We start from the raw sequence: 11,947 nt of genomic DNA on the forward strand, positions 1-11,947 counted from the left end.
CTCCCTATCATTTACAATTCTTTTGAGCACTTGACTTGACACCAACTTGTCTTAGGTCTTCATCTCTAAAGTTTCCCCAACTTTCCTCATAAATAATTTTTCATACTCATATTTCTTTGGATTATGTAATATTTAACATAATTACAGCAATGACTGCTACTGGCATAAACGGATTTGGGAATAAACAATTCACTAGAGATAAACATACAACTTACTTCTCCAGGGTACTAGGGGGGAGTCTGCAGTGAGCCTTCTAGTCAGTATGCTTTAATCTGGTTAGCCAATCCAGTTGAAGGAGGGGTACAAGGATGGGTAAAAACTGCCTTTATTATAAGCAAACATCCATCTTTTAAAAATCACTCAGTTGCAGGACACACACACATCCTAGACTACCCAACATTGTAGGGCCTGAAGCAAGAGTACAAATGGAGGCCAGCCCTGATGTATTTTAAAGTGTCTAAACAGGTAAGAATAAACTAGATTAGCCTGTTCTTCCCCCAAGCCCCTAGGTCTGTCTCCATTTACTTCTAACTTCACCTTTGACAAGAAGAGCCCTGGTATGCATGCATGTGGACTCCCCAGTCTGCATTACTAAGCCACACTCCTCACAAACTCCCGCCCCTTAAGTATGGAGGTGTACACACCTGTAGAGCATTCTGTCTTCAGGATGGACCTGGGAAAGAGGCCTGCATGTGTTCTGGAAGCAAGCTTTGGGTTGGTTCAGCAGGGAATTCTACACAGAGGAATGCAAACTCTGAGTGGGTGCAATCCCTTGGCTCCTTCACTTTTTCATTCCATGGAGGAACAACCAGAGTGAGGATCAGGGCAGGGACTCTTCTTGCCCAAGTCTTAGTGCATGAATATGCTCACGGTATCATTATATATATAGTTAGACTTGCTTTTTCCATTTCATATCATGAATACTCTTCCATTAACAGCATATTCTGTAACAGCTGTGTAAAGTTTCTTGAAAATTCCACAATCTAATCATCCCAGCAACCTTCTGCAAAAGGAGCATAAACATACTACTAGTACCATGTGGTGTAACTATGAAATAGGGCGTAGTAAGGGAAACAGAAAAGTAGAGGGCACACAATTTCCTGAGCTCTTATCCCACAGAGATCCAGCTAGGTATAGCACTTCCCATAATGGTCTACATATTTCTAACATTTATGGATTGGGGGTGGGGGACGATGACAGGCAGAATATACCTGAACAAATACATAGCAACAGGAGCTTGCTACTGCAGCAAGTTAGAAAAGGGGAGCCTTCAGAATACAAGTAGCCCATTCTTTTTTTCAGTTAACAATTAGTTTGCTTGTATTTGCCATCATAGTGAGTATATATATGAGAAAAACCTAGAAATGGAATTACATTGTCAAAGGTAAGTGTATTTAAACTCTTGCTATTGCTAAATTGTTCTCCAGAAATCTTGCTGCAATTCACCCTCCATCTTTAATATGAGGCTACTGGTTTCTCAATATCTTTATCACACTCCTCTCCCTATGACTCAAGACTATCTAGTTTCCCTTCATTCTTCTCTTGGTGAAAATGATCTTAGTTACAGGAGCTCCAGCTTCACCTAGCCACTGATTGGTTTTCTCTTTTCTCCTAAATTGATTTAATGTTAGAAAACACATTTTAAGTTTTAGGTTCTAGTTCTTACTCTTAGCTACCATCAACCTGCAATCTGAGATGTGACAAGCTCCAAAGTCCCTAACTTCAAGCATGTTTCGCCTTCCATCAATAGCTGCACTGTCCTAAAACGGCAGCTACATAGAACTTTCCACCATTGCATGAAATTCTGTGGAAAGTAGTGCCCCTTTGGGTGCAAAGGAACTATGACTTTTTTTATCTTGTCATCCTCAAAAACACATTGTATATTTTTAATGAGAACTGATAAAATGCACGCACTGAAGCCAAAGAAAGCAGAAAAAGTTTATTTTTTAGATGAGATATTCCAGGTGCTTTTGTAAGAATTTAACTTGGTCATTCTACACAGAGCACACAATCATTTCAACGTACAAATTACTCCACTTTGAAGACTATTTTAAAGTTAAAAACCATTTAAAAGGCTTTGTCTTGTTTCCAAGGAAAATGAGGCAATAATGTGTTTTAAAACACTAGTTTGCAGCACTGAGTGTATTATAAGTAGTTCATGTTTTTCATCCACAACTTAAAATTTTAACCTGAGGAATTAGGATTTTGATTATCAGAACTGCATAGCAAAACCATGTCCAGATGATAACATACCAAATAATCTATAAGTAAAGATAACATGTAAACCATTTAATAAATCCAATTTAAAGCAAAACAGGTTTTCTTAGGAGAGACACTAAATGATATCCAGGTTCATGTTTGGATTTTTTTTTTAATGACAATGCAACAAAAGTCTAATGTTAAATGGGCACATACACCTTAAATCATTTATCCAATGACAACAAACTTTAACCATTTGGTTGCTTGGAAATAATTATTTAGGCCAAATTCAGTCTTTGCATACATGGCACTGAAGAGTCATAAACTGAAAGTGCAAATGCCTGGATGGAAACATAGCTTAGATCATTTATTTATGCTACTATTCTACAGCAACACACACTAATGCTGTGGGAGACATTTTACAGTTACAGAAAGTTGATACAGAGTACAGGCCTAAGGAGGAAATACAAAAAGGCCACATCATGCAAACAAAAGAATGTTAAAGGGCACTGTAGTCAGGGTTTTGTTTTTTTTTAAATCATGTTTAAAGTCCTAGTGATATCACTTTAAGCACATGCTTTATCAAAGTAAATGGCATCTAGAAATATCCAAACATTTAAATCTATTATTAACTGAAAATAATCCCTTACATTTATGTAGCATTTTACTGTTGTTGAAGCAATTTCATATACTCCATTTCATTTTGTTCCTCACAACAGCCCTGTGAGGTAGGCTGAGTAAGATGTGAGGCAATGGATGCCCAAAGATGAGAAATGATTTATATAGAGGAAATAGATCTAGTGTATGGTAGAGCTAAGGGGATTAATTTTAAATACTTTTTTAAAAATGAAGCCAAATATTTTCATATTGAGAAATTTTAAAGACTAGTGGTTTTTAATATAAATTACTTTAAAACTTTAGCTATTATTTATCTTACAGTATGAGTTAGGTATAAATTTGATTTTAAAGAGTCTCCCTTAAAAGGTAAACTAGACTCAGTGCTTTGGTACCTAAGAGATATTGGAAAGGTTAAACAAAAAAAACCAAAAACAAAACGCATTATTCTCATAGCCCTTAGGCTCTCCAAAAAGTTCCAATATGAATAGAAATGCCTTTTACCAATTACTTACATTTTGACTAAAAAAAAAAAAAAAGGTCTAAACTTAAGCTCCAAGCCAAAGTGAACAACACGTTCACCTACCTTCTGCCCTACATACTGTGAAATCTTATGTATGTCTATTCCAAAGGACCAGCTTTTACTGAATGGGTGCCATTAAGAAAATATGTAGTTTAAACTAACATAGCTCAAATGGTTATAAATCAAAAGTTATTACCTTATACTGACCCAGAAATAGTAAATACTGTTTTAATTTAATTGAGTAGTCTGAGGAGAAAGTACTATGGCAATCTCTGGTATTTATAAGCCAATACTAACCTTTATATGGTATGCTCAACACTATCTTTTCAACAAAAACAAAATATAATAAATGTAATCTGTTTAACTCCAAATTACTCAAAAAAACTAAAGTATTTGCATTAATCAAATATTCCAAGTAACAAAGCTATCACAGGTGACATATCAGGATCACAGATATTGGCATAATGTGAAAACTGTAAGATACAAACAACTAAAACTACACTGAACATGAGGTATGCTTTCTGTGATGATTAAAGAAACATTCACGATCTCATAATGCTGTAGCACTGGCATTAAGAAATGTACATTTTGTTTAAAAATAACAAATAACTTTATGGTTACTTGGATGTTGAGTAAACTTATGCTGACCATTCACTTCCCTAAAAGAATATATCCAATGTAAAGATAAAATCAAGGGAGAAACTTTTACAGATCTATTTTATGTGATTACATAAAAATGAACATATTATGTGTAATGTGCTTATCAAAATTTGAATTTTTTAACAAACTGTAACACATTTACCTTTTAAAATTTCTGATTTTTAAGATACAAACTTTGTCATTACACTACCCAAAAGCAGCAAAACTATATGCATAGTAAATCAAACTTCATTAATTTTGGAAATCTGAATATAAAGTATGACTGCCACATCACAGACTTAAAATAATTGTGGTATTACTTAGCCAAAGAATGAACACTGATCTAACAAATACAAGCTTTCTGAAAAAGAATTGTTATGATTTGAAAATATAGTTCTTAGATTTTTCAGCCTGGAACCACATAATTTATAGTAAGAAGTCTACACTTCCCTCTTCTGAAATGAATACTCTTTGAAGTAATCACTTTTCATAATATCCTTTTCCAATTGTTAACCTATGTTTCCGAAAGAAACAATATAAATAACGATAACTTTATGGAAAAAGTATATAGGAAAAAAAATCATTCTAGGTAAGTCATGAAATAGAGTATCGTAGCCTAATTAAAAGATTTCATGACAAATTATTTGCTTTTATTATTCACACCAGCAAGGATCAGTCACAAAAATTCAAATGATACATGATATTGTTCATGTTTTAATTTCATAAATGAGTCAATAAAACTAAGCCAATATGTTTCTTTTGATGATAACACGGGAAAAACAGTTTATAGAACAAAGTAGGCCAAGTTTAGCTGTACAGCAGCAGTTCACTGTTTGTCATAATGGTACACATGCCATCAATTAAACCCATGTACACAGACAGGCATGCCTCTAATATTTTCCATTTGTTTACCTACACTGGGAACATTCAAAGAATCACTGTATTTTAAATTTCTATGTGCAGTTATTAAATGTTTGGTATATACATATTTACCAAAAATTAAAGATGTATGTTACATGGTCAGCCCAAAGAATCAAAATGAATTATAAAAGATTTCTTTTCTAAAGTGCTTAAGGCAATTCCTTCATGTCTTTATCCAATTTACTAAAACTGGTTTGGGATTCAACTGCTAAAAGAGAAATATAATACTAAAAGCATGTTTTTATAAAACACAATTGTTTTAGACCTGTGATACATCCATTACTGTCAACCTCTCATGCATTTCTTTTACAGAAAGCAATCATGTTTGACCTGTCAAAACAAAGAGTAAATAAACCAATAAAGAATGTTTCAAAGGGTATACCAACTAAACACAATGTATTAAATTGAGCAAAAGAGCTCAATATTTTTAATTTAAATGTCAATGACATATATATATCAAGTTGAAATAGTTACATTAATTTGAGACTATTTAATTAGGCACTATAGTTCATTTTACTCCAGTGTGAAAATGAAGGTGGCAAATTTTCTCCAGTTTAACACAAATAAACTTATAAACTACTAAACCAAAACCCCACACATTTTGCTCTTTTCTTTTAGAGACCTTTAAGAAGCACAGTAAGAGGTAAGTAAACCTCAGAATCTTATTTTGAATAATAGTATTACTTCAAATGAATTTTCCAATTGAGAATTAGAGAATTTTCTATGAAGGGTTTCAAATGATAGCATGAGTACAGGAAAGAATCATATGCACTCCAGCAACCCCTGATTAGTATCTCCTTTCCCCATGCCCCTGCAATAGAAGCCCTCACCAGTTTAACATGGCCTCTGGCTTCAATATCAGTTGACACTGAATGGGATATGGGACATGGAGTAAAAAAGAGCATCCTTAGAGGAAGAAGGCACTGAATTAAAGACACATTTATATAAGACTTAATAGTAAACAATTTTATACAAGAATTTCTGGCTTTTTCTGTGTCACTTTTGCTAAAATATACATGTATAACAGTTCACAAAAAGCAGCTCCACCACTAAATTACTGCTTTCAGGTTTGACTCTGTGGAAGATAATTATAACTTCCTGTTTCCTCAGGTCCTGGATAACCTGCTATAGGAAAGAGAACATCCAAAAAAAATTTCTATCGAAATCTTGGAGAAACAAAAACCAAAATTATATTTGTTTGAAGAATCAAAAGAATATCTATTAATATATTTCATTCTCGAAACTCCCTCATAGTCTTTATACTTTTAAATATATGATCAGACAATGGTGCAGATATGAATGTCCTCTGTAAAAACAATACCCAGTTCAAATAAAATTCCTCATTTAGATTTGTTTCAAAATGAATAAAACATCCTATCAGTAAGCCATAAAATTTAAGAAAGAATGAGCTATTCCTATTCTGCAGGCCTTTCTGTGGATAGCAACTGTAATGTAAGTAGCGTCGGTCACTCCTTGGAAGAAGGTTGTCATAGTACAACATACTTAAAATGAGAATGAATGTTAAAATGTTCCAAAAATTAAGGAACATACCAATTCAGATCTCTTTAAAACACTCAAGAAATTCTTAAATACTACTGTAATTACAACTTTCAGTTTGGCTCAAAGGATTTGTGTTATAAGTTTTAATCAACTTTTAAAAAACAGATATGTTCTCAATAAACATGGGTTTTACTAGTTGTTAACACATTTTTCCTAACTCTGGGGAAGATTATTCTATGTTGATTTTTTTCTAAGTAATGACTGAAAAACTTATATGCCAAATAAGTCAGAGATAGATTTTCCCCCGAAAATACTTGTTTAAACCATTCCATATCTTATCAAAAGCATATATAAATGACCAGTAAAGAATAGTTTTAGGCACCTCCCTTTAGAGCCTATCTTTCTTAGGTAAAATTTGAGTAGTGTAGGTTTTCCACCTTCTATATAACTTTAATAAACATTCTTCCTACTAAAAATATTAAAAATCAGTATAAGTATTATCAGTTATTACCAAATCCAAGTGGGAATTTTACCAAAGATAACTACTAAAGATAGTTTTAAACTAGATAGCAAAATCAGAAAATATAAAGCTTTTAAAAATAGTACCCATCATCCAAAACGATGGAATGAAAAGCACTCTAATTAAATAGGGCAACATATAAAGAATATCCTTTGCTATTGTTAGTGCAGCAGGTAAAACACTGAAATTTGGGTGATTTTAAGCTATTATGTCTAGAAACACTTTCTATCCACTCTTTATTCTGAGTTATAACCACAAGAAAAATACCACGACATTTAGAAAACAGACAATTATATATATTTTAGTCAGTAAAACAAATGAGGATAATTTGGCAAAACTCAACTTATTTATAACAGGGGGAAAACAAATCATTGTAAGAAAACCTGTCTAGAATCCCCAACCAATTTTAATTTTTTGGGAACCTCAGAGGACTGTATATTTTTAAAAGCTTCAGTGTAAGAACTAAATGATTTGCAGTGATAAGAGAAAAAAATAAAGACAAAAGAAGGCAAGATTTAAATGCTTTTTCTTCAGGCCCTAGGGCTACCATATGTAACTAAATATATTAGAAGAGCCAAAGTAATCCAAGAAACACAAAGATGAGTTTCTATTCAAGTAACTATTTAAATACTGCCTTTTTCTCCATTTGCTCTTTAAAGTATCAGTTTCTTGCTCAATCTCTGCTTGCTTCTATGACACTGCACAGTAGGTTCCTTTGAATACGTGGTGCTGGATGCTTAATGCTAACAGACTCCAGGCCTTAAAGCAGAACGTAGCAAACCTCATTTCCACCACTCATAGTTTCTGTGATTAGACCACCCAAGCAAAAGGAGGGGTGAAGCATTCTGAGCAGGCATTACTGAGTAACAATGTTTAGGCTGCTAGCTGAACCAGTCATGCCATTTTCACTTTTCTGAAGTGTTCTCACAGCACTTGGAACCTGCATCCCAGTACTCAAAGAAAGTCCACCACACCAAACCTAAGAAAAGACAGAAACAAAACTTCAGTCAGATTTCAAATCAAATTAGAATTTAAATGAGCCTTAAATTTCCATCCGAAAGGCAAAATGCCACATATGTGAACATCAGTAAGTTGTAAACTGATAACCTTCATATTTGAACTGTGGGGAAGTGAAAAGGCTAACTCAAGAGTCTTTTAGAATCACAGAAGCCAGAGGGAGTCTTTGTGGTAGCAGAACCCCCTGGAGCTGCACACAAGACCGGGACCCAAGGGCTGCAGAAATGTAGAGGTTAAACTGGATTAATCTAGGCAAAAGGAATTGGCTATCATTACTGATGCTAACTTTCACAACTAAGAGAAGTGCACAAAGAGCCAACTTCCTTATCCCAGTAACAACTTTAGATTTTGATGAGGTGTGCCTTGAGACTATAGGAATCTAACACCGTCCCATTAACAGTAAAATCCATTAGTTTTCCCCCTAATGTAACGGTAATAACGCTTTTATAATTTTGTAAAGACTTCTGAGAAAAATAAAAATCCAAATAGCAATATCCACATACACTTGTCATATTCTATTTATTATCAGAAATATGAATGAGTCTATGAAAGATAAAACTGCTTTGCTTGAGAACAGAGAGCAGTGAATGTTTACAGTGCCTTTATTCAGAACTGCCCAAAACCGGAATGTCCAAATGTCCTTTAATTGGTGAACGGATGAAAAACTTGTGGTACATACATATTTGGAATACTACTTAGCAATAAAAAAGAAGGGGCTACAGGCCAGCAGGCCTGACTCAGTGGTTGAGCGTCAACACATGAGCCAAGAGATCATTGGTTAGATTCCCGGTCATGGCACATGCTCAGTTTGTGGGCTCGATCCCCAGTAGGGGGCGTGCAGGAGATACTTGATCCATGTTTCTATCCCTCTATTTCTCTCCTTTCCTCTTTCTCTAAAATCAATAAAAACGTGTATGTTTGTTTTTAAATGGGGCTACTGACAAACACAACACAGATGAATTTCAAATGTACATGGGTGCACCTGGAGATTATTATGCTAAGTGCAATAAGTCAGAGAAAGACAAATACCATATGATTTTACTTATATGTGGAATTTAATGAACAAAGTAAAGTGACAAACAAAATAGAAACAGAGGCATGGATCCACAGAACAGACTGACAGATCTCAGAGGGCAAAGGGAAGGGGGAATGGATAAAAGGAGAAGAGATTAGCCAAAGAGCATACATGCATAACCCATGGACACAGACAATAGTGTGGTGATGGCTGGGGAGGGAAGTGTGGGAGCTGGGTGCAGGTGGGTAAAGGTGGGAGAAATAGAGGGCATCTGTAATAGTGCCAACAATGGGGAAAAAAAGTCTACAAACCATATAATTCCTTTCTATGATATTTTGGAAAAAGCAAAATTTTAGGGACTAAAAACTGGTTAGTGATTGCCAGGGCTGGGTGTGACAGGAAATGTCTACTACAAAGAAGCGTGAAGGAATTTTTTAAGGTGATGAAATGTTCTATGTCAATTATGGTGGTGGTTATACAACTGTATGCATTTGTCAAATCCCATAGAGCTATACATTATTGTAAATTGTACCTCAATAAACCTGACTTTAAAAAAGAAAATTAAACCTAACTGGTGTGACTCAGTTGTTGAACATTGACATGTGAACCAGGAGGTCACGGTTTGATGCCTGGCAGAGCACATGCCACGGCTGCAAGCTCCCTCCCCAGTGGGGGGAATGTGGGAGGCAGCCAATCAATGATTCTCTCACCCTTGATGCTTCTGTCTATCTCTCCCTTCCTCTCTGAAATCAATTTAAAAAATTTATTAAAAAGTTAAAAAGACACTAATAAAAGAGTGGAAAGGAAAGCCAGAGTGGAGAAGATATCTATAATACATATGTTTGGCAAAGGACTCAGACTGTATAAAGAACTCCAATCAATCAATAAAAAATAGGAAGAAAACCCAATGGAAATACAGGCAAAAGACTTGAACAACCATTTCACAAATGAGTATATTCAAATAGTCAATAAACACATAAAAAGGTGTTCAACAGCAAGGAAGTGCAAATGAAAATCACAATGTAATATGGAAGAACTAGAAAGACTTAAATATAAAAGGACTATAAGACTATCAGGACTAATATAAAAAAGGACAATACCAAGTGTTATTCAAGATGTGGGGGAATTCAAACTCAAATACTGCTAATGGTAAATCAGTATAACTAGTGACTTTGAAACACTCTACTATAGTTGATCACATACCATATGATCTAACAACCCCAATCCTAGTTATATACCCAATAAAAAACATATGCATTACTAAAAGACATGAACTAGAATATTCATAGCAGATCTATTTATAAATGTCCCCAAAGGGAAACTACCCAAGTATCCAACTAAATTAGAATGGATAAATTACATGGCATAGTCATATAATGGAAAACTATATGAGAATGAGTGAACTACCACACATATAATAGTATGGATAAACTTCACAACCATGATGTTGAGCCAAAAGATATTGTATGATTCTGCTTACATAAAATTGGAAAGGAGGCAAAATTTTTGGCATTAAAATTCAAGATAGTAACCTCTGTGGAGAAGGGCAGTAGGGGCTGCAAATGGGCAAAAGGGGCTTATGAGATTCTGGCAATGTTCCACTTCTTGATCTAGATGCTGGTTACAAAAATGAGCACAATCCTATAAGGAGTCATCAAACTGCATGCTTATGATTTGTGTCCTTTTATGTATTATCATTTACTTCAACAAAATATAACAAAAATACACAATCACAGATTTAAGAAGTGGATTGGTGAAAAGGAGGGGAATATGAAGAAAAAAATAAGATATTCTACTTCCCAATATGTTATTCTTAAAGTTGCCAAACCAAATAAAATATAAATTAGGTACTCACCATGAAACCAGGTAGTACTGGCTGAGTAAATTTTGTCTTAAAGGAATACAACAACTGTTTTGAGTTTGCATCATAGAAAGAAAGTTGACCTAAAAGGAAAAGAAAAAAACCTGATTATACAAAATATTATAACATCTAATTAAGGCTAACATAAATCATGCATAAAAGTAGCAACTAAGTGCATATTTTGACATTGTTTTTGCTACAAACTATAATGGCTGGACTTAATAATTTCTTACTGAAAATCAGTAGAAAACATGCTTAAGAAAAAGTCAAAATCCAGTTCTGTTTCCCTGATTTTCAAGATCTTCAGAGTGCTTCCTTAATCTGGCAGTATTCTACTTATTCAACTATAAACTATTTCTTTATCATTATTTAAAAAGTGGTTCCCCTGTAAAAACTAAGGTGATTTCTTCCTCATTTTTACTATAAGTAGTTTTTACCCAAATCCTACCAACATTTAAAGTTTACTCTATTAAACTTTGTCTTCTAACTACTTGAAGCCACAGTCATACCTCAGTCTCTGAAATCATAGTGTAGTTATCATGGCTTCAGCTTTGTTGATTTTTAAAATCCTCTCACAGTCTATCTTTCAATATGATCATGCAATTAAAATAATGGTCTATTTGACCACCTAACTGTCCAATCTGATGACCTCCTTACAACTGATATCACTTCTTCAAATTCTTATCCATGACTATGCTCTTGGTTTGTACCCTAACCCTGAGGATATCTACTCTTTTTCCCTATTCTAAATGTAGATGCTGGTCCAGGCTCTCCTGTCTTTTAAGAATCTGCTGCCACCAGAGAAGAAATGAAACTAACATTTATCCTACTATTAAAACACTGAGTGCTGCCCAGCAGGCATGGCTCAGTGGTTGAGCATCGACCTATGAACCAGGAGGTCACGGTTCGATTCCTGGTAAGTGCACATGCCCGGATTACTGACTCAATCCCCAGTATGGGTCATGCAGGAGGCAGCTGATTAATGATTCTCTCTCATCATTGATGTTTCTTCTCTCTCTCTCCCTCTCACTTTCTCTCTGAAATCAATAACAAAACAAAAAAACCACTGGGTGTTTTACCTCAAAATATTAAGCAGCCTGAGATGGTCACAAAGTTGATAAACAGTAAAGCAGGAAT

General features: G+C 34.5%; 1 protein-coding gene across 1 annotated transcript in view; it reads right to left on the bottom strand.

Annotated features, from left to right (window-relative positions):
• Positions 1-1,924: 1,924 nt before the first annotated feature.
• Positions 1,925-11,947, bottom strand: part of FSD1L (fibronectin type III and SPRY domain containing 1-like) — a 59,192-nt gene continuing 49,169 nt past the window's right edge. Inside the window, exons 13-14 of the mRNA XM_006768734.2 lie at positions 10,805-10,893; positions 1,925-7,896 (exon numbers count right to left, since the gene is read on the bottom strand). Coding sequence (XP_006768797.1) covers positions 7,774-7,896; positions 10,805-10,893 — 212 coding nt within the window. The 3' untranslated portion in view covers positions 1,925-7,773. The remainder of the gene's footprint in view (positions 7,897-10,804; positions 10,894-11,947) is intronic.

Source organism: Myotis davidii, unplaced genomic scaffold (assembly GCF_000327345.1).
Source record: "Myotis davidii unplaced genomic scaffold, ASM32734v1 scaffold723, whole genome shotgun sequence".
Classification (NCBI taxonomy): Eukaryota; Metazoa; Chordata; class Mammalia; order Chiroptera; family Vespertilionidae; genus Myotis; species Myotis davidii.